We start from the raw sequence: 19,925 nt of genomic DNA on the forward strand, positions 1-19,925 counted from the left end.
AAAGTGCTGGCAATAATCTCAACACCATCTAAAAACTAATCTGGTGGCTGCCAAGATGCCAAGCTCGTTTTGCATTGTATTCTTCACATATGCCAAGAAATGTTTTTGTCTTGTCTGTTCTGTTACACTATGCCACAGTACTACACTGATTTTAAGTCTAATTTTATGGCAAATGATACATTTTCAAAAATTTTTGGTATTGCATTAATGATTTCCTTGGGAACAACCAACATCAACATATGGTGCTCATTTTTCCTATCTGAAAACATCTATTTGTGCATTGCTTTATATTTTACATAGAATGTAATGTTTTTCTTTATATATCATCTTTATTTACATTCATTACATTTAGTCCTGGATCTATTTCATGATCATTTACCTGTATAGTGCATTTCTTTTCATTACAATCTTAAAATGTTTGCTAGCATAGCATGAAGAAAGCCCAGTCTTTGTGTTGTTAAATTCTAGCACTTCAAATTGGAAAATAATCTGTTTAGCTCAGTTACGTAAATTTTCAAAATATGCAAACACATTCTTTGAAAACTAACACTTTTCTTCTTCTATAATAAAATGTATGGTCCGTAAAGGTTGTTCAAGTGTTTTTCTTACCCAAACCTCCACAGTCTTCAGTAACAGAAACAATGGCAAGCTTCCTAGACTTATTTGGATCTTGAAGCAAATGTGTTTAGTAATTATTTAGCGTGATGCTTGCCTTTAGTTTCTCATAAAGCCAAGTTCTGAAAGCACGCCCATATTCATGCATTGAGTTTTTAAAATATGATTCAAACCCCTTAATTTTTCAAAATTCCTATTATATCTACTACTGATAGGTACAAAATCTCTTTAAATCGTACCTTAATTGATGAGATTTTAACATATGCTAAAGGTTTGATTTCCTTTTGTACAAGAAGAAACCACATCTGTCACCTCAATGCAGTCAACAAAGCTGCATCACCCTGCACCAGCAGCGGCTTCATTAGACCAGTGATGGGAATATTTTATATAACTGATAGAATTATAATCAGAGCCTTATTTACCCTATGTAATTCTCTCCAGGAGTCACTGAGATAGACACCATTACTTTGCCCTTTTTAGATAATAAACTCAGAGCTTATGAAGCTGAGATGTTGTCCAAGTTCTTATAATGAAGGCAGTAGCATTCAAATCGAGTCATCGAGGCTTCCGAATTTACCTAACTCCTTTCACTACACTTTAGAAAAAGTCAAGCAGGTCATAAAGGCTTCAGAAAGTTCACACACACACATGAACAACTTTGTAAATACCAAAAGGATTGACTTGAATCTTCCTTCAATCCAGATCTAAATTTCAATAATCCATGACATCCGTTGGACAATGCAGCCTGAGACTCTGAACAACTATATGAACAAAAAGAGGTGCTCACTTCAAGCTTCTCCCAAAAACCAGTTTTGACATCGTCTACTAGATCTCTTAGTGTAAGATGAAACTCTTTTGAGTGATAATATGGTATTGGGTTTTTTAATTCTGTAGTGGAATAACAGTCTTACTGGTTCACCTAATTATACAATCTATTTGTCATTTGGAAATATGGTTTCTCACTTGCATTTATAGGCTCCCAATGAAAGTTCCTGTGATTATTTTTAATCATGCTTTGACATTACATTGCTTTATGTTTTTCCTTTTCTAACACTTGTCATGATATATTTATATATCAGAAAGTTAGTCCTGAACAGTAACATGAATGATTATGTAATTGTAATAATTTGAAGATAAGTAATAAATATATGAAGAAATTGTTGTTCATAACATGCCATTTCCATAGCTTTGTGTAAACAAGTAACATCAAATTAAATTGACAGGAAGAATTTTTTGTCCTTATTGGAGTAAATCCTACTCTTTCCACAAAATTGTAAATTTTTATTTGGATGCAATTTAATACCTTGCTTTTTTTTACCCAATTTTCATAAAATAGACTTACATACTGTTTTTTAATAAACCTATGCAATTTATTTTAAAAATAATTAAATTCACCTTTGTTCCATCTTAGAATTTTTCTCCTTCAGAGGTGATATTAATTTTCCTTTCTAGTTCCTTTGTTTTCTATATTATACTACATAGGAATTCATATATTTTAGTTTTACCTCTAATGTAGAAGCATATTTAATTTCTTCAAAAAAGCAATGCTTGAGTGAATATCAAATTACAACACTGTATCTGTTTTCTGTCACATAACACCTACTTTGGAGTATTAACCCAAATCATTCAATATGCCTTTCATAAGTCTACAACCACAGAATATGCTATTTCTCTCCAACTCTTAACATTAAACTTTCTTTCAAGCTTAAGACTTCAGAATCTCAGATTCTGAGCCTCTTGTTTCTTGATGTTTCTGCCTCCTAAGGGCTGCCCATCTCCATGGCACCTGCATGTCTCCCTCCTTGTTTGTGTTGTCACGTGTTCCTTTTTCTCACTGTTGCCCTCTTGCCTCCTTCATGGAAGAACTTGTGCAAATACCCCAAGTGCATCTGGACAACCCAGGAGAGCTCCCCGTCTCAGGACCCTCATGTTGATCACATGTGCAGCCACTCTTCTGCCATGACAGCTCAAATGTCCCCACCCTCAGCTCAAATGTCCCCACCCTCAGGGGATTGTGATTCACCCTAGTACTTCTCACTTATGCACTTCGCGTAAGTTTCAGACCACAGGATTTTTTGCACTCTGATTCTCCAGCAAGGTGATCTTACAGTGAACTTACCCTACCACCAGATCAGGGTGAAGGGGCTAACTGTCTCCTGGACGTAAGAACAAAGAGCTGGCCGCTAGATTTCCCTTTTTTTTTCCCTTTCTGCTGAATCATCGCTGTCCTTCTGGAAGCCTCAGCCTGGCTAACATTTATAAACCAAGCCTCTCCACGTTAAGTTATATGTTAATTTTAAATCACATTACTACTGTGTGTGAAAATTTCTACCTGCTCACTTAACAGAACACTGGCAGCAAAAACAGACCCAGGAGCTCATTTTCAAGACGATACCTTGCTGAAATTCATCACAAATTCTCTCATTGCCTTATGAAAGATATTTACATACGAACCTTGGGGAATTCTAACGTTCCTGGGGTTTTTTTAAGATGAGATTTTGAGGCCCAAAATAAATATTTTAAAACTTTCCAGCTGCTAGAAATGGTGATGTGCTTTCCAGGGAACCATGAACAAACAAGGTTTGGTGTTATAATTACTTTAACAAAACATCCTAATTAAAAGGGCAATCCATAAGGAATTGGAGTATTTCTCCAAGTTACCGTTCATCTTGGCATTGCTGAAGCTGATCAGAAAAGGAAAGAAGGAAACCACAGAAGAGAGGGGGGTGTTGCTTTTAACGATGTGCAAATAGCAAAGCTCCTTGTCCACTGACCTAGAGTTCAGAGTCTGGGAGTAATTAGCAGATCCCTGTTTCAGGGTTCACCAAGAAACTGTAAGGCCAGATGGCAAATGTCTGCCAACGCACTGCGTCCAGGGAATGTTAACAGCGAAGTTTCCTATCAGCACAACTTTCTGTGGTATAGTAAAAAAAAAAAAATGCTTCCAATTTCATTTACCTTTTCTTTTCCCAGATGGCTAATGTGGGTGTTTTTTATCTTTTTATTTGAAAGGCAGAAGGAGATAAAGAAACAGAGGAAGACACAGGTTGAAATCTTGCTTCCTTGCTCACTCTGCAAATGCCAGCATCGGCTGGGACTGAGCCAGGCTCAAGTCAGGACTCCTGCATTTAAGCCAGGCCTCCCATATGTGTGGCAGGAATCCAGCTACCTGAGCCAACACATGCTGTGTGCTAGCCACATATCAACAGGAAGCTGGAAACAGGTACAAGGCCAGAACTGAAACCAAGGCACTCCAATATGGGGTGTGGGTTGACCATGCAGCATTGTAACTGATGTGCCAAATGGCCACGATAATTTTTGTGATAATAAGAAAAAAAGCTGGCAATTATCTTCTGAATGAAGAATGAAGATGGGGAAGGACAAGAAAAGTGCTAATGTGAAATGTGCCAATATAATCTCATGATAACAGAAATGTTTGCATAAGCGAATACACGTTTTGATCAAATAGTGGCAGAAATGATTTTTCTGAAGACTTTTAAAAGTCTGTTTCTTAGACACGTCTTCACACTGTCCCACACATCTTTTCTGTAATCCTAAATAATTTTCCTGACATTTCTAGTTTAAGCACTACTTATCTATGAAGTCCTTTCCAATACTGCAACCGTGATCCGTCTATGTCTCAAAAAACTGTTCTTATCATTTTCATGTTTATACCACCCATGACAGCACATTCTAGATTCTTAACTGCATCAGTACCTTCTTAAGGAGAAAGGAAAGCAGAATACTGCAGGAAGAATAGGGTTATTATTAATCGGAAACAATGGAAAAATTCAAAGCTAATTAGGCATGTATTAAGACTTTACTTATGAGAAGGGCATAGATATTTTGAATCTGAAACAGGTTCATATTTTATTCAGCATACATGGACATAAATGGAAGTTTTGTGCATTTGAGAGGCTGGAATTTTATATTTTGGATTAAGATTATGACTCAATCAGAGACACAAGAAAGAGTGCATTAGTTCAGCAGAGTTCCATTCATTCTGCATGCTTTATGGGACCTTCACACCTCCATTCCATTTATTTTCAATGCTTCCAGTAAGAGACACTGCCTCCTGGGTTTGGGTAAATTGTATGACCTCATTTCTTAGAATCATTTGTCTTGAATCACAGTCTTATTGTTACCAGTTAAGATCTATGGGATTACTGGAGCTTTGCAGTAATCTCCTACATTAGAAGTCACTGGCCCCAATAGTCTTGCATTCCAGCTGCACAGTCACTGACTTGATCAAGTTAGTGAAATTTCCTTAGCTTAAGTCACTCTTATTTAAAGTGAAGCCATAGTATATGCTTACAATATCAGAAGAATTGATAAAACATGTCCACCATCTTTAATGCTTAATTTTCAGGTTAAATAATTTAAAATAGGTACATTGGAAACAATAACCATTCTAGTGTCTTTACATAACACTGGTTATATCTTTATGAGTTGAAGCTCCATTCACGGGCCCCCTTGCTTCCTTGGTGGGCAAATGGTCTCAGGGTGTCTCTTCTGACTGTTGTGATGCTGTGAGGACTCTAGTCTGACTATACCCATAGGTGCTCTTCGGTTTCTTAAATTGTGGGCTCATATTTACCCACTTAGATCTTTTCAACCACCTATTGAAAAGAGTAGTCTACTAAGCCTCCCCATTTCCCCTAACATGATTTCTGCTTCTTCAGAGATGTCTGTCACTGCCTCAGGACTCAGTATTTCCTGAAAGTAGATACTTTATTCATTTATTCCTCACCCCTAGTTTGTAAGTATCCCTGGTATCTATAGCCAAACTTTGAAAGTTTGAAATGAGTGTGTGTGGTCATGAAAAAAAAAAATAAAATCCATGCATGGCTAATCATAATATGCCTTTTTGCAAATTGTTGGAAACTCTCCTATGTAGGCATTCAAAACATGTCAAAAATATATATATATACATACGTATATACACACACACACACAAACACACTTATACATATATGAAGAAATGGTCTCTATTGGAAAGGATATGAACATTGTCAAGCGTAGTTTTGGGCCATGGCCTAAAGCAAGTTAAAGTATATCTCCAAGCCTCCAGCTCTTTTTTCAGTGAACTCTGGTATTACCTGTAAGCTTATTTTACCTGTGCCTAAGTCCACCTACTTCCAACACATTTTGTGTGCTTCAGTCACAACAATCTCTTCAGAATGCAACCCTAATTAGATGTCTTTTTAAAAACCCCTTCAGTAATTGAGGATTATGTAACTTATTGTTTTAATGACCTTAAGATAATTTGCAAAGTCCAGGCCAGATTTAGAACTTGCCTATCTCACAAATATCAACAAATACCACATGTATGCTCCCTGATAGTCTTTTCAGCATTTTTTTCCCTTTAACACAGTCCATGTCTGTCTTGACTTCAAGTCTCTATTTACCTTACTCTCCATTAGTACTCTTCAGTTTGTAATACACTATTTTGCATAACTATTACAAATTCTAATTCATCCTTCAAGGCTCTTCTAAATGGAAGTTATCCATGTCTGTTGACCTACTCTGTGCTTGAGCGACAGAGGGAGGGAGGAAGGGTGTGTGTGTTTCTGTATCTGTAACCTACTATCACAGTCATTGTTATTATTACTGCAAAAAACAGCAACCTTGGATTGTTTTACTGACACCATAATGATTTGGGGAAAGACTAAATCTGTGGTTACACTAAAGTGATGAATGACAGATATTTGAGGGGGGCAGAAATGAAAAAAAAAAAACAGAATGAAAAAGGATTTTAAGTACAAAGGAAGACAGACTTGAGAAAGGGAAATGGAAGACACAGCCACCTAAGTGTAAAGATGAGGAAGGGATACCCAATCTTTATCCTTTATCGTAAGGGAGTGATTTCAAGTTTGCACAATACGGAACAAGCAGATTTTGTCGTCAATTATTTAGACAATGACCTTGTGCTACATATTTTCAATACATGCTTATTTTCTAACCATTTTTTTTTTTAAAGATTTGTTCATTTTTGTTGGAAAGCTGGATATACAGAGAGGAGGAGAGACAGAGAGGAAGATCCTCCGTCCGATGATCCACTCCCCAAGTGAGTCGCAACGGCCAGTGCGCGCCAATCCGAAGCCGGGAACCCGGAATCTCTTCCAGGTCGCCCATGCGGGTGCAGGGTCCCAAAGCTTTGGGCCGTCCTCGACTGCTTTCCCAGGCCACAAGCAGGGAGCTGGATGGAAAGTGGAGCTGCCGGGATTAGAACAGGTGCCCATATGGGATCCCGGGGCTTTCAAGGCGAGGACCTCAGCCGCTAGGCCATACCGCCGGGCCCCTAACCATTTTTTTTTGGTCGGACACCAGTAGTGATTATTTAGCTTTAAATATATTGATCTTAATTTACTTCTTTTTAAGTGCATGAAAACTTTGGTAACTTTATTTTCAATTGAGACTCAAAATATATACATCATATTTCTTAATTCTGTTTATTTCCTTTATTTCTGTTGGATTTTATCTTTTTAAAAAAATTATCAATGCTATGTTTAAGAGCAATTTTTGTCTGCTCATTTTGAAGATTCTATTTATTTAATTTACCGATATGTTTTTAACATGTATATCAACATCTCATCCATGAATTTCTCACGAGTACTAATAAAAATAAATTGCTTTTTACATAAGGATAACAGTATCAAAAATTAATGATTCAATCATATAGACTGTTGTTTCACAGAAGAATCATAAAGAAGCAAGAGAAACTATGTTACATATTCATGTTTCACAATTACTGTAAAATGGTAGCGATTTTGTGAAGAAACTGGTTAAGTTCAATTATTGAGGGCCTGGTGTGATAACTCAGTGGCAACTGCTGGGATCCCATATGGGTGTTGGTTCATGTCCCAGCTGTTCCACTTTCCATCCAGTTCCCTGTTTGTAAGATGGGAAACAAGTGCAGGGCAGCCCAAAGCCTTGGGATCCTGCACCAGTGTGAGAGACCCAGAAGAAGCTCCTGGCTCCAGATTGGCTCATGTCTGGTTGTTGTGGCCACCTGGGGAGTGAACCAGTTAACAGAAAATATTTCTGTTCCTCCTTGCTGCACATCTACTTACTAATAAAATAAAAAATGAATCAATTATTCAAAATAACCATGTAATCTCTTTCAACAAATGTTGCACTGGAAAAAAAGGGATCTTATGAGGAGCACGAGGCTGCGCCAGTTAAGGAACAGCAAGTATTGCTGACAATGTGTTCATGCATCTCTGTTGTTTAGTCTTGCTTTACGTCTCTACATAGGACAAGAATACATTTCCCTCTAATTGTAGGTTATCAACTTTGTAGAGGGGTCCTTTGTGGCTGTGGTAACAGAGAAGATTGAAACCAGAATGCTGCGGACTGGGGGAAGATCTTACCGTCCAGATCATTCTCCGGGGTCTCTGCTGTGTACCAGCTGGAGGATGGTCCAGTGCCATTGGCGGTCATGGCCGACACCTGGAAGCTGTATTGACTTCCTTTTTCCAGTCCTAGGAAGAAATTGTCTACAGGTTAAAAAAAAAAATACCAAATCACAAACATTTTTAGCTTGGCTTCAGAGGTTTACAACATTTTAATCATAGCTGACACATTTTACCTCGTTCATGATTGTTGTAGTCATTACTCAAAGATTGGCCCAAAGAGCAAAGAATACCACAGAGCGGAAACCAGATTATTCTTACAAAATTTCCTCATGTATTCTCTCTAGTTTATGAAAATGTACTACTGAAAATCGCTTCAGGACAGATGCAGAAATACAAACTATGAACGATAAACAAATAATCGGAAAGAACCAAGATTATTTTTTCTACGCTGCTCAGAAAGGAACTAACTATAAATCAAGAACAATCAACGAGTTTATGCCATCATCATTTAGTCAAGGTCAGAGATTACATTTTCTTGGAATTAAAAAGAAGAATCCAAAGTCATTGCACTTCAGATTAAAAAAAAAAAAAGTGTATGGGCTTTCATCTCTTGAAATCATCTTTTGATCATATTTTGCTTTGTATGGGCTTCCAATGAGAGATGAAGGGAGTCCATCTCTCTGGTGATTTGTCCCTGTGTGTTCTTCTGAGGCGGAGTCCTGGGGGAAGAGCACAGAAAACCTGACCTGAGAGGGCCACTGAATCAGTAGGATGATATGCAAATAACTGTCCTCTAATTTCCATCTGAAAGTGACCTACTGATGTGACAAATTATTGTAGGATGAAGAATATTTCTGGCTATGGTTTAAATGTCCTATCCAAATTGTTAAAAGGTGAGACCTTTAAGAGCTGATGAGCCATGAAACTGCCCCCCCTCCGCCCATGAGCCAATTAATACTGTTATCACAGGAATGGGTTCTTGATAAGAAAGGATGATGTCCTTTTTTTTTTTTTGTCTTGTTGCTGGTGTGCCTTCCTGACCTTCTCTACAGAAAGTTATCTTGACTAATATTGCATCAAGCTCTTAGATAAGGTAGTATCCAAAGTCATAAACCAAATCATTTCTACTGTGTACAAATTACCCAAGCTGGTGTTCTTTTACATCAAGAAAAAAAAATAAATAAAACCAAGACCACTTGGCATTTTTGAGACATGCAGAACTCAGTTTTAACAGCCAGATTCTTTTAAACTTCAAAGAGTTGAATAGCTTTAAACAAGAAAAAAAAGTGCAGTCTCTATTTTCCATTAACCTGAAATTTCATAAGCATTGCAAACCAAGAAAAATTCAGAAACAAAGACATTATTTGGGCCGTAGTACTCACAACACGTACTGCCTTACATGTCTACAGATTTTGGCTGAAACACTGAAATCAGTTCTAATTCTCCTAATACTAACAGGAGACGGGGTATTCAAGGCTGGTTTCAAAGGATTTGTTAATGTCAAGGTCAGTAATGGTACCAGAGAGGACCACTTGATAAGTAATTCATATGACATTATCTCTTAAAACAGAATGCAGCTTGTAGTTATATCAGACAGACTTGCACCTCCATGTAGACCCCTTGAAAAATCCAGTGACACTGACTGGGCACAGTATTGCTTAAAGCAAATATCAGGGGAAAACACATTAAACATGATGAAGGCAGCAACAGTTTACTAGAGAGCAACACCATTTAGCACATCAAGCAGGCCCTGGAGTGACTCAGGTTTTTTAACATGGCATAGACCCAATAATATCCTCTTTTGTACTATGTAGAAGTTTAATTTCATTTGTATTCAAAATGCAAAAATTGTCAATAGGACTGCTAATACCACTGATTGGACATTCAACTGTGATGATAAATCTTATGAGTCATTTGGCAAGGCTGTAATAAACCAGTATGAAATCATGCTCAAATGCCAATATTTCTGTGAAGTGTTTTGCAGCTGCGGCTGAAGTACACATGCAGTTTATTTGGAATTTAGGGATATTGTCCTAGACAACCTACCTTGGCCTGATTCCACCAGGTAAAAGGCATTACAAGCAGAACTGAGGCCTTGATGCAGACATTCTGCCCATGGACATCAACTTTATTGGAGGCGCCGGCCTGCCTTTCCTAATGCCACCCTGTGGTGACTGGAATTACCTGCCAGTTATCACAACCACATACACCAGTTCCTTTCAATGAACCTCTCAGTAGGCACCTCCCACTTTCCCGGTCTCAGGCTGAACTTGGGCTGAACTCTGACTGATAGAACATCTCATCACAGGGAATATTTTGACATGTCTATGGAAATCTTTCTGACTACACTATATTGTGTTCTATTCAGTAGGGCTTTACATTGATTCATATGAAACATCTATTAATTTTTCATAGAAGTTAGAATATGTCACCATGAAGTATATTTGCAAATTTCAGTGAATATTTTTCTACTTTTTGCCTTATGTTTTTTGAGATGAGGGTCTGTGACAGTCATCAACTTAGCTTTGAGTAAAAGAAAATTTACTAATAACTTGAAGTGAACCTTGTAAAACAGAGATCCTTTCTTGTTTCATAAATGTTTACCCAATGGTGTGTTCCTGATGAACTATTTGTGAGTAAACCTTCCCAACACACACCACAGGACAGCTTTACAGACTGCCTTCTCTATTCTATCCATGGTGAAGTTTTAGCTTCTCTTATAAATTGGCAACCAAGGTTACCCTGAAAATCCTGCCAAATTCCTTTATGGTGTTATAGTTTATACTTAAGAAATACTGATGCTGTATCTGATTGTAGAATGTAGCTAAGCTGTCTCACTATGAACATCTAGAATTCTAACTGAAGCATGAAAATATTTAAATAATATGAATATATGTATATATATATTGCTAAAATTAAAACAAATTGAAAGTAACGTACAGTCAAATGGCACATTAAGCACTGACCATGTAGCAAAGTAGCCAGTAAATAGGGCAGTGCTATGTGTGGAATTAGAAACCCACCAGCAGAGAGCCCTACTTCCAGCATTTTGGACTTAAATTCCTCCTTTGGAATATGTTTACCAAGTCTTCAGAGTCTAAATTTAGTGCTTTCTGTGTCAAACATTTCCAAGAGAATTAGTTTTTTGAGCCTTTTCTATATTTAACTTGATATAGGCTGCCATGATCAACACAACATGAATTTTTCTTTCCAGGAGATGCACACTGGGCATTTCCTTTCTAAATCTAGGTGGCAGATATTTCTGATTCGATGTAGTAAGAACTTGGATGGACACATCAGAAATATATAAAATCTGCCTTAATATTTACTATCATCTAAAGTGGTTATATACTAATAAAAGTTCTCACGTTATAGTGTTCTTATGAGGAACAGATGATAAACTGCTTATAAAAGTTGTATATAAAATTGTATTTTAAAAATACTCTATCTGTATATATTAACTTCCACAAATAAGAGAAAACACAAAATTCATCTTTCAGGTATGACTTGTTTTGCTGAACATCAAGATCTCCAGTTACATCATTTTGTTTCAAATGTTCTAATAAAATTGTGTTTTTTCCTGTTACATGTATATTGACAGCAGGCTGCTAGTCTCTCTTCCATTGTTTATACCTACAATGTCAGGATACACAAATAGCACAATGGTGGACTTATGAGTGCTTATGAAGAACTACACTATTGTAACAATATAGGGGAAGTCAGTGGGGTAGGGGAAGGGGATTTGGGAAGAGAATAAGGGAAATCTCAGAACCTATGGAACTGTCTCATAAGATAATTAAAATAATTTTTTAAAAAAAGAATAAAATTGTGTTTTTAAGAGATGAAAAGATGATCAACATATGTCTAGTGATTTACAAGTTATTTTCTCATTTGATTTTCTAATCAAATCCTGTGATTTTGACATAGAATGCTTCACTGCTTCCATTCTGGAGACAAGGAAAAGAGACTCAGACAAATGAAGCTACTGTCCTTGTGTGTTGTTCTAAATTGAAAACTGGAATGGTCCTCAGTAAACATTCTCAATTCTTTCCTAACACTTTCTGGGCTCTTGAGAGCTGTCCCGATGGTGAGGCTAGGGCCCATGAGAGACAACTAGGAAGCAATATTCAAGTGCATGAGGATATTGTGCTTGTGATGATCATGGGAGGGCAGGAAAGAAGGGATGGATCTACTGCTTTGATTGTAGCCATCTAAGAGATCAATAACACCAAAATTCAGTTGAAATAAAAGTGACTCCCCTTCTAAGGAAAACCACTATCTTGTTAAAATGATGAGCTATCTTCAAGAGTCATGCCAAGAAGCTTTTTGGGGGCCCGTCTCTATTACTAGCTGCTGGCACCATAAGACCATTTAAACCACACTCCTTCATTTTTTTGCAGGTAAAAATAAGTCATTGTGGGGAATGTAGGTAGGTAGGTTGTGTGTGTGTGTATTTCTAGAAGCTGTTATAGCAGATGGTTGTCCCAAACTGGGACAGTGGGCATATTAAGTATTATCTATAATATAGGTTTTGTCAGGAAAGCTTTTTGTTTTAACCTTTGCTAGAGTTGACTTACGTAGCTACAAAGGTAATCTTCAGTGTTTATCACCTAATAGACAGCTTTCTCCATACCTGTACTCTTCCATGATCTTCTTATACACTTATACAGCTTAGGAGTTAATCACATAGGTTTTAAATTCAGGCAGAAGATATGGCTGGAGTTTTGCAACAACACCTATAAGTTACATGTGAAGAAAAACTTGCTAGCCCTCCCTGTTTGTCTAAATTTCTCATCAATAACATGTGATAAGAAAAAAATGAAATTGTTATAAAAACATTGCATTCTTAAAAACACATAATACACTTGGGGTAATAGGTGATGTAAATGTAGTTAGTGATCTTATTTTTGCTGTAAATATTAAAGGTAGGTTTTGACATTGCATTTATTTGAAAGGGAGAGACACAGAGAAAGAGTATCTGTTGGCTCACTCCCTAAATGACCCCCAAAGCCAGGGTTGCTCTAGGCTCGAGACCGGAGCTATAGATTGAGTCTGAACCTAGGTGGGTAACAGGAGCCCACATATGTGAGACATTATCTACTGTTTCCCAGGAGACGCATTAGGCATGAACTGTAGTCAGCAGAGTCGGGATTCAAATCCAGGTGACCTATTACAAGACACAGGAATCCCATGTGGTGTCTTTAACTACATGTCAGTCCCCAAAGATTGTTTTTGAACACAGACTCATAGAATAACATCAATCACCCACAAATACAGAGGTGAAATACAGGTGGCAGCACAGATCATGTAACATGATTCTGAAAATATGCAATCCAATTGGTGGGGCAAAAAAGAATCTCACTCACTGATCTCTTCTATGAAACGAAGGGCTTGGTGAGATGAAGTGTATAATCTGCACGGCCTTCAGAACCTAAAGGCTGGTCTCAAGCTGTACTCGTGCATACTGGGGTGTGTGTGTGTGTGTGTGTGTGTGCGCGCGCATGTATATTTCCTGCATACTTCTAAAAATAACTTTATTCTACAGGAAATATAGTGGCATGTAATGCTTTTCTTGTAGAAAAATTATATTTTTGGACACAGCTTATTTCTTCCTGTTTCTCTCTCCAATACCTCGAGCCTTTCAGCTTTGTAATCTTTCTAATCGATTTCTAATGTCTTAGATATATTAAAACAGATGGGCTGTTATTCATGAATACAACTTCCTTAATATTAACCATGATATAACATTGCCATGCTATTGTTTCAGGTTTTCAGCCCATGTAATACAAGTGGATGCTAATCATTACGTTTATTCAATAGTGGCTGTGAAACACAAGGAAAACATTACATTTCAAATTCTCTTCTCCGAAGAGCACTAAAAAATTTTTTTAAAGTCTTAACATTTCGTTGACTTCAGTACCTACAGTAAAACTAATAGCAGTGATTTAAATTCCTTATTCTAACTCAATTATTTTGCTACTGCAGATACCTCATTATCTTACTAAAACACACAACAGAGATACCTAACAAGCCTAGAGGATATTGACAAACAAAAGGCTTGGAGTCTGCAGACCTAAAAATTTATATTATAAAAATGAATCATTCTGGCAGTTCTAATTTTGTAACAGCCAATTCCATACATACATGCATGGGTCAAACCCTGTATATGCCACAGTGCCGTAGACTGATGTGAAAAATCAATGATTTCTGCCTAAGACAGAGTGTATAAGGAACTAGAGATTTCTTGAGCACAAGTGTAATTCACAGCTCACCTTCCAGTTGGAAGTACTTTTCTGGCTTCTTTGTGCTTCTGTGGACACTCCCATGACCTCCAGAAAAGCAACACTTGTTACTGAAGCCAAGTCACAGTGCTGGGGATACTAAGCAGAAGCTTTGAAAAATCCATTTTTAAGATTTTCAAAAGGTATGATGCCATTCACTTTTTGTCACAATGATATGATGTTTGCTAACTTTTTTCTTGTCACAAACCTGTGGTGTTCTCTTTTTTTATTGCCCTATTTGAATTAACAAGGAGTGTGTGATTTTGTTTTCCACAGTAAATGGCAAATAGATATGCCTTTAAAATAAGGCTAGCATTCCTAAATGCATTTTTGTATCTTTTAAAATATTTATTCATTTTTTTATATTTTTGAAATGTAGAAAAACAGAGACAGTGCTCCCATCTGCTGGTTCACTCTCCACATTTCTCCATTAGGCCTGGCTATACCAGCTGGGAGCCCAGAGCCCAGAATTCCATTCAGGTCTCCCACGTGGTTAGGAGAGGCCCGAGCAATTGGGCCATCATCTTCTGCCTCCCAGGACGCACTGCTAGGAAACAGGATCAGAAGCAGGACTGCCAGGCCTGAACCCAGCAGTATGACTAGGAATACAGACACCCCAAAGAGCAGCGTAACCTTCTTTGCTAACATGTTGGTCCTATATTTCGTATTTTTAAATAAGGAAGCAACAGTATGCATAAGGCATTCAAGCTTGGAGGCTGAATTGCTCTAAATCTATACATGTGGGAATGACCATTTCTGAGTTCCACCCAACACTGCAGTGCGTCTTGTTTCTTTGTCTTGTGCTGGGATGAGAACAGAGAAAAGTAGTAAAGGATGGGTGTCTAGAAGCCTCAATAAAGACGCAGAACCGCATGGTTTGTTTCTGAAGTGTTTTTAGAGCATTATGTTGAAGATGACTGGCCAGGAGAGGAAAAATGAGAAAGGAATCTAGTAGATTCAACAGTATCTTCCAGAAGTCCCTGTGCATCTGAACACCTGCATGTGATCTTAGTTGGAATGGTCTTGCTCCTACAATTAGTTAAGGATCGCAGGACAAAAATCCTGCTGCATTTAGAATGCGGACTAATGATGAGTGTCCTTATTAAAAGAGGATAGAATATAGAAACACACAGCAAAAGGTGATGACAGGGAAGTGGGGAGTGGCACACACAAAGACGGAGAGAGAACCTGGAGCAATGCATCCACCAGTTAAGGCATGTCAAGGACAGCATGTAACTAATAGTAACTAGCAGAATGACCTGGTGTGGGTTCATTCTCAGTCTCCTGAAGGCATCAGTCCTGCCAACCACCTGAGTTTGGGCTTGAGATAATACAAACTGAGAAAAAATGTCTGCTATTCGAAGCTTGCAGTGTTTCTATGGCACCACCACAACTAAACAAGTGTCTTAGATAGCAAAACGGTCACCATTTGCTGTTTTAACTTTTATTTTAAATGAATGTGTTTTCTGCACTGGGAAAGTACTAAGATTGTATAGACATAGGGAATCAAAATCTTCTCTTATCTAAACAGACTACTGCAATTACCAAAATATCTCAGAAATACTAAGCGAATCACATTAGCATTTTCTGTTGCTATAAGGGCAGTAATCTTAACTTTCTATTCCAGTGTCTTAGCTGTTACAATTAACTTTTGGGGGTATAAAATAATCAACAATCTGATGGTGACACTGGACACATGAGACATGAGGGAGAGAAGCTGCCCAACGTACTATTGAGCCCTGGGTTGTGACCTAGGGTTCCCGGGGACAGTTAGACTTTCTGTTAGGCCTAGTGAGTCTGGTAATTCTTACAATGCTGTGGTCATCCCAGCTCATCAATACCCCACCAATGCATCACTTCTGTCTTCCCTGGTTATTTTCATTGCTCTCTCATTATTACTTTCCTGGGCTCACACTTTTAATGGTATTAGTGCTAAACCTTCCCCTTAGTAGGTTTTTTAGGAACCCCAGGCTGACATGGATGAGAGGGCTGCAACCCTTAAAGGAAGCAGAGGTTGATGCATTTTATAAAGCAAATATTTAATATTATATAAAATAAATATATTAACTGAAATAAATCATCAAAATAAACTTTATAAAATGCATATTGTCTGAAAACTGAGACCATCTTTCATAAGGACTCTTGACCTTCTGTGAATTCTACCAATCCGGATACAAAAGTGAATTTATGTTTGTACTTATGGAAAGTATAACTATGGAAAGAGTAAGTTTTCCACATGATCTATCACTTTCCTCATCTTTCTGCCTCCCTCCTCACTACTGGAGGTTGGGGTGGTTGGATCAAAGTGACCCTAATCTTGGAACCATTTTATTAGATGACTTTTAAAAGTTATTACTTAAAAAGATGAAAGTTATCACATGTTATTGAGTCAGCAATGCTGAGAAAGTAATATGGACAAAAATTCTATGATGCATTTAGTATGTGATGACCTGGAAGGCAAATATATAGTGAAAGCATTATAGACGATATAAAGTTAAAAAAAAAAAAAAGGTTATTCTTGTTCTGGCGAATCAATGTATCCTGCTGGGAAAAGAGGAAATCAATGCTCCTTTGAAGTGACAGTATATTTTATTCCCAAGGCATTTAATTCATCAAAACCTTGCAAGAGTCCACCATGCGAACACTGACCTGTGAACAGGTACCAGAGGTTGTTTGGCTCCAGCGTCTCCATTTCACCCCTGCGGGTCGTTTTTCTATGTCGAATTTTATAGCCAGTAATAAATCCATTTTGGGTCCCTGGTGGAGGAGGCAGCCAGCTTACTTTGATACTCTGTGAAATAATAAATGTAAATTAAAAACATTGGAGAAAGAAGAGACAACAGGATGGGGTGAAAGAAATGACCCAAACGTAAGTGTGAATAATGCAGTGAAGCTGGAAGCATTAGGGGACAGCATCTCAGAATCAAAATAATTTCTTTCTTACAATCTTGACCATGCTGATTTACTACTTTGAACAAAAATGCACGTTTCGTTTCATGTAAACATTATACTCTTCCCTTTTGTCAGTACCATTAAAATGCCATAGTCGAATACTCTTAGTGGTATATAATCCAATAAAAATATAAAAACTGGACTATCTTGGATGAGAGATATTAGCAAACACACAGATTTGCCAGATACACCTTGGTGGGAGGTGTGGTGAAAGATGAAACATAAAATGTGCTTAAGACATGAACGAAAACCAAGGAAATGTGTATGAAAGAAATTCAGCCTTGGACATCATTGCTTCCTTAATAAAACCAAAGGTAGGACTCGGGCACAGGGTTGAAACGGAGCATGATTTGCAAGCCTTAAAAATCAGTTACAGTCCCACATCCCAATTTGCAGCTAGTAGAGCAAATCTGCTCACCCTTCCTGACTTCAAAATGGCTGTGGGGCTCACTATCTGCTAATAACATTACCAGACAGCGCCACAGAACACACAGCTTCAGCCACAGCAGGAAAATAGGTACGAGAAAACAGTAAAAAGTTAAACGTGTATTTCAGTTAAACATGTGAAATGTTCATGTATTTTTCCTTCATCCGAGACCCAGAATAGTGCATCCAGGTACACACTTCTCAAGCTGGATAATCCTTTTCTAGGAAATCTAAATAATCCTCTAGAGAAGATGAAGAAGCTTGTTCCAGGAAAGCAAGAGTTGTGCCCCTGATGAACTCCTCAACTTTGCAGCCCTCATTTAATAATACGTAGGATAGAAGTTCAGAACATGTGTAAGCTAAGAGAAAATACTCTACAAATGAATATATACACATAGGACTATTGAAATTTTTGCTAAGAATATTTGTCCAAATTAAATACTCAACAGATACATGGGAAAGTAAGTTAAAAGAAAAATCCTAGAATGTACTATGGAATAGTATCAGCCGAAGGAGAGGTTAGAAGAAAAAAAGATTTAGTCTATAATTTCCAATATTCAATGGATAAGATGATAGAACACAGGAAAAACAAAAGATAGAAAATTAGCAAAATGAAACAACTCCAAAGAATCCTCCTCCCAATCAAATCTTTGCATAAATGGAAGACTTGAGGTTAAAGTCTTAAAGGGATTGAAGAATTAAAAATAATGACAACTAGACGTATACTGTCGACTACTAGAGCCCAGCAGGGTGTAGGGACACAGTAAACGGAGGGGATCAAAAATGCTCCCAAATAGAAAAAAAATAAAGACAGGTTACACAATGCATGATCAGGAGAAACAATAACATCAGATTTCTCAACAATTCTTCAAGTCACAAAATAGTGAAAATTACCACATGGGGGCTTATGGTGCAATCAGATTGAGCTGTGGCTTAGGATGCCTTTATCTGAGTACTGCCTGCAGTGCCACTCCTCCAGTTCATATCTAGATTTCTGTTCACACATCCTGTGAGGCCACAGGGTTTGTCTCAAGTGCTTGGGTTCGTGCCACCAACATGAAAGACACAGGTGAAATTCCAGGCTTCTTTTTACAGCCTTTCAAGTTTTAGAATCTTGTAAAGAAAACAAGAATTCAACGAATAGTCATAACAGTTGTATTCCACTACTCATTTTTGAAGATTTTACAGTACTTCAAAGCAATAGCGGTAGAGAGCTTCACCTTTCTACTCTTTTACAAGGGAGACATTTGAGGTCTATTGTTAATGAATGATTAGTCAAAGGTCAACGCTGGAGTTGTTTCCAACTGTGGGGATTGGTGTTCTTTCCATAATTTCACACTGTAAGTAATCATGGGCCTCACCTAAAACCCCCTACCAAACATTCTTGAGAAGAATGAAATTGAATTTAAATAATTCTATTAGGCTACATTCAGTAAGTCTTCTCATACATCGCCCTTGGAAAACCAAGGTTATTTTCTAAGGGCTGCAGGCTTGTTTTTACAACTCACAATTAAATTCAGCCCCTGACATCTGGCCTTGTGGTTGGGATGCTAATTGAAATGCCCATCTCCCATGTTGGAGTGTCTGGTTTCTACACTCTTCTTTTCTTCAAGTTTCCTGTTAATGAAGTCCCTGCGGGCAATAATAATGGTTGAAGTAACTGGGATCTTGCTACCAAATGGGAGGATGGTGTTAAGTTGCTGTGTCCAAGCCTCACTTCCTGCCATCACAGGCTTCTGTAGAATGAAGCAGAAGATTGAAGTCTGTTGATTGTCTTTCTACGTGTTCCAGTTCTTTCTTACAAAAATAAATTTAAACATTTAAAAATCAAATTCAAACATAAAACATAAACACCAATTCAAATGTTAAACCTTACACTAAGAATTATACACTTTTGATTTCCATATAGTGTTTTGCTATGGCTTTGTGTAGTGGACTCTTCAAGATTCCTTAAATCTCAATGTACACGCTGGAAAAGGAGAGAAAACGTGTGTGTAGTGTGTCTACCAAATAATTGTATATTACTTTAAAAGCTTGGAAAATCTAATTATTCTAACACATGAGTAATACTGAGATTTTAAAAGATAATAACTTATTTTATCACAGGGGAGGATTTACAGTGATTACATAAATTATTCTAACATTGCCAATACCTTAATATCAATGCCTAACAGCAATGAACTAATAGAATCAGTTATACACTCCACACCCCTGGAGGTAAATCCTCAAAATGGTTATTATTCATCTCTGGAAGTGATATTATCATTTTTATTCATCCTCATCTGTGGGTAGC

At 37.5% G+C, this 19,925-nt stretch overlaps 1 protein-coding gene across 3 annotated transcripts in view; it reads right to left on the reverse strand.

Moving 5' to 3' along the window:
* The window catches only part of DCC (DCC netrin 1 receptor), a 555,681-nt gene that overhangs the window by 150,800 nt on the left and 384,956 nt on the right, over positions 1–19,925 (reverse strand). For all 3 annotated transcript variants that reach the window (XM_058676959.1, XM_058676958.1, XM_058676960.1), the window contains exons 12-13: positions 16,904–17,045; positions 7,989–8,099 (exon numbers count right to left, since the gene is read on the reverse strand). In XM_058676959.1, the coding sequence (XP_058532942.1) occupies positions 7,989–8,099; positions 16,904–17,045 (253 nt within the window). The remainder of the gene's footprint in view (positions 1–7,988; positions 8,100–16,903; positions 17,046–19,925) is intronic.

The sequence above is a fragment of the Ochotona princeps genome, chromosome 18 (assembly GCF_030435755.1).
Source record: "Ochotona princeps isolate mOchPri1 chromosome 18, mOchPri1.hap1, whole genome shotgun sequence".
In the NCBI taxonomy this organism is placed as follows: domain Eukaryota; kingdom Metazoa; phylum Chordata; class Mammalia; order Lagomorpha; family Ochotonidae; genus Ochotona; species Ochotona princeps.